At 20.2% G+C, this 3,264-nt stretch overlaps 1 protein-coding gene across 1 annotated transcript; it reads left to right on the plus strand.

The window, feature by feature from the left end:
* Positions 1-2,091: 2,091 nt before the first annotated feature.
* EHI_178340 (ubiquitin, putative) lies at positions 2,092-2,325 on the plus strand (the record flags this gene model as incomplete). The annotated part of the gene is made up of 1 exon (XM_650087.2): positions 2,092-2,325. The coding sequence occupies one exon, from the start codon at positions 2,092-2,094 to the stop codon at positions 2,323-2,325; it is 234 nt and encodes a 77-aa protein (XP_655179.1).
* Between the last annotated feature and the right edge of the window lie 939 nt (positions 2,326-3,264).

Here is a 3,264-nt window from a genome sequence, read left to right on the forward strand (position 1 = left end):
ATGAACCTACTTTAAAACCTATCTCAATTAATTTCATTCCTCCAAGTTGTAGTTTTACTTCTATTTTCTTTTACTTCTATATTATGTTTCATTTGGCACATAAATGATTATCTTCTTTTTCTTTCTTTTTCATTTCACTCAAACATTTTCCAAAGATAAGTGCTAATTTCATTTCATATTTTAAAGTTATATGTTGACCATAAATTTACTCTTCTAGCGACTTAATATCACACTCATTTCTTAATTACTTTTCAATAGTCATGTTATCAACATCATTTTCATTTCTTTCACTTCCAATAATTATATCATTCTCAGAATAAACACTTTATCTTAAATACTTATTTCCGATAAATTCAATTAATTCGAGTCTTTTCCAATTATAGCAACATACCATAATCTTATTATTACCAACTTTGTTAATAACCAATTTTCTAATTGTATCTTTTCCTTTTAGTACATCTGTTTTATATCATTTATTTTTCTTTTTATCTTTGTAACTATTTTAATTACTGTAACAAGACTAAATTTGGTAATAACAACTTTAAATTACACATGAATAAATAAAAGTGAATATAAATTATATTAATTGTAAAGGTTATATAAATGTTTAAAGACAACAACATCAATATAACAATAAAGACACTGAATAATTTATTTGAATAAACACTTTCAATTAAATAAAAAGAAACAAAAATATAAAACATGAGAATCAGTAATAAAAATGGAAAAGTATTAACACCATTACCAATTCATTTCATTATAAATTTATAAAAGTATAATACAAAAAGAGAAAGAAATTACATTTAATTTAAATAAATGAATAATAAACAAATAAATAAACAAATAAAGAATAATATCTTATATTTCCTAAAAGATAAAATACTTTTCTTATAATTCAATTAAATAATCATTAGGTATGTTATACTCAATATAAAAAACATTTAATTTAGTCATACTATAATATAACTTGATATTAACTATTAAGTTAATGTGAAGTATAATTATTTCATATTTATAAATATATTTTATTTATGATATTTATTTTTAATAATAATATTTATTATCAATTATATTTTCAAAAACACTAAGCTTGTGGTTTATTTAATTTAGTTTATTTGATTAATACCTTTATTTATTGTTATTTCAATAATCTATTTATCTGAAGTTTTATTACCCTTTATATTTTTTGTTTTTTAGAAATAAAATATTTTACAATTTAGTATTTCTCTCATTCTTTTTAATTATAATTTTTCATAACTTTCATTGTTTATTTGGTAATAATTTTAGTCTCTTTCTATTACACTATAGTATTATGTACTGTGGATATTAAAAATTGTTAAAATATTAATGAATTGAAAATAGTTGAAATAATGAATAACATAAACCATAACATTAGTGTAATGACTTATGTGATAAAAGTTGTTATTATTTATTATACATTATTTCTATTCTCTCTGTTATAATTTACATTAATTGACTCATATCAACATCTTTTTTTCTTATAATATTTTTTATTTTCCTATTAGTTTTTTACTTTTTTTAACAATAATTCAAATTGAAATAATAAATGAATTAACATGAATTTTAGGAATTAATAATCTTTGAACATCCACTTTTTGTATACTTATCTAACATTATTGAATGTCTGATTTAATTTAGGTTATATTAAAATATTCAAAGTAAATGTTTGAAATTTTCTTTAATTTGAAAAATAGTAGTATTTACCCAAGTTAATCCTTCCTTAAAATTATATTTCAAATTTACTTCTTTTTTTATATTTCTCATTTCAATTTAAAAACAAAAAGACAAATAACTAAGTGTTTAAAATTGTTTATTTCTCTAATCAATGGTTTTTATCATTTTTATAAGAGAAAAAGAAATATTTTTTTTTTGTTTTTTTTATTTAATGCTATATTTAACAACAAGATTTATTTTTAAATAACACGGTAAAATTGAAATATTTAAAAAAATTTATAGAATATAAAATACTAAATTATACTATAAGCATAACAACCACGTCATTGATGTTTTTATAATAAAAAACATCATTGTAGGGTATAAAAAGGAACTAATTATTAAGTTACTAATCAAATGCAAATCTTTGTTAAAACTCTTACTGGAAAGACTATCACATTAGAAGTCGAACCAAATGACTCTATTGATGCTATTAAAGCTAAGATTCAAGAAAAAGAAGGAATTCCACCAGATCAACAAAGACTTATTTTTGCAGGAAAACAATTAGAAGAAGGAAAGACTCTTTCAGATTATAACATTCAAAAAGAATCAACACTTCATTTAGTCTTAAGATTAAGAGGAGGATATTAAAATAATTAAAATATTCTTTTTATTTTTGTTTGAATTAAACATAAACTACAATTAAAATTAAATATGATATTTCAATTATTTTATTTTAATAAATTTTTTATATGTTTTATATAACAAATTATTAAAATATTTTAAAAGATGAAATTTCTTAATTTCATGTGATTGAAATAAATACATTACATTCACTTAATTAGTCACTTCTTTATTATGCATATTATCAAATTATTGATATATTTATTTATTGAATATTTTTCATTACAAGTTTTTTATTTTTCACTTTCCATTTCTATTTGAATAACAATTTTTAATAAAAAATGTTATTACTATTTTTAGAAATCTCTTAATTATTCTCTTGAAATTTCACAAAAAGGGAAAAAATGTTAAAAATGTTAGTTTTTAATAGTTTAATTTATTGAAATGACATTTCTTTTCAATACTGTAAGAAAAAAGATTTAATTAAAATCAAAGAATCTACTATTGAAATTTCTGTTTTAAATTTCTTTTTCAATGCAATATTTTCAATACAATATTTCGGTGGAAAAGTTGTAGACTATTTAAAGACAACTGAAAGTGATTCATTCATTAAATAATGTTTATTCTTCTTAGTCTTGTTGCAATATCCTTTGCTCAAAATAAATGTTCAACAGCTATTTCTATTACTCCACATTTTGATGTATATGATTCAGGAACATTTACATTAACAGATAATAATCCATCTACATGGAATTGTTATTCATCTGGTAATGTTAATCAAAATGCTTATGTCTTTAAATTTACTAGTGATTCTGATGCATCATATATTGCAAGTACTTGGTATCCAGAGACAGTTATTGCACCAAGAATTATAGTTGGAACAAAATGTGAAAATGATGTTACTACAGAATGTATTGGAGCAGAAGATTTTCTCAAAATGTATGTGAAGGACATAGATCAAAAGTT

The sequence above is a fragment of the Entamoeba histolytica genome, genomic scaffold, assembly GCF_000208925.1.
Source record: "Entamoeba histolytica HM-1:IMSS scf_1104750518993 genomic scaffold, whole genome shotgun sequence".
Taxonomy (NCBI): domain Eukaryota; phylum Evosea; order Mastigamoebida; family Endamoebidae; genus Entamoeba; species Entamoeba histolytica.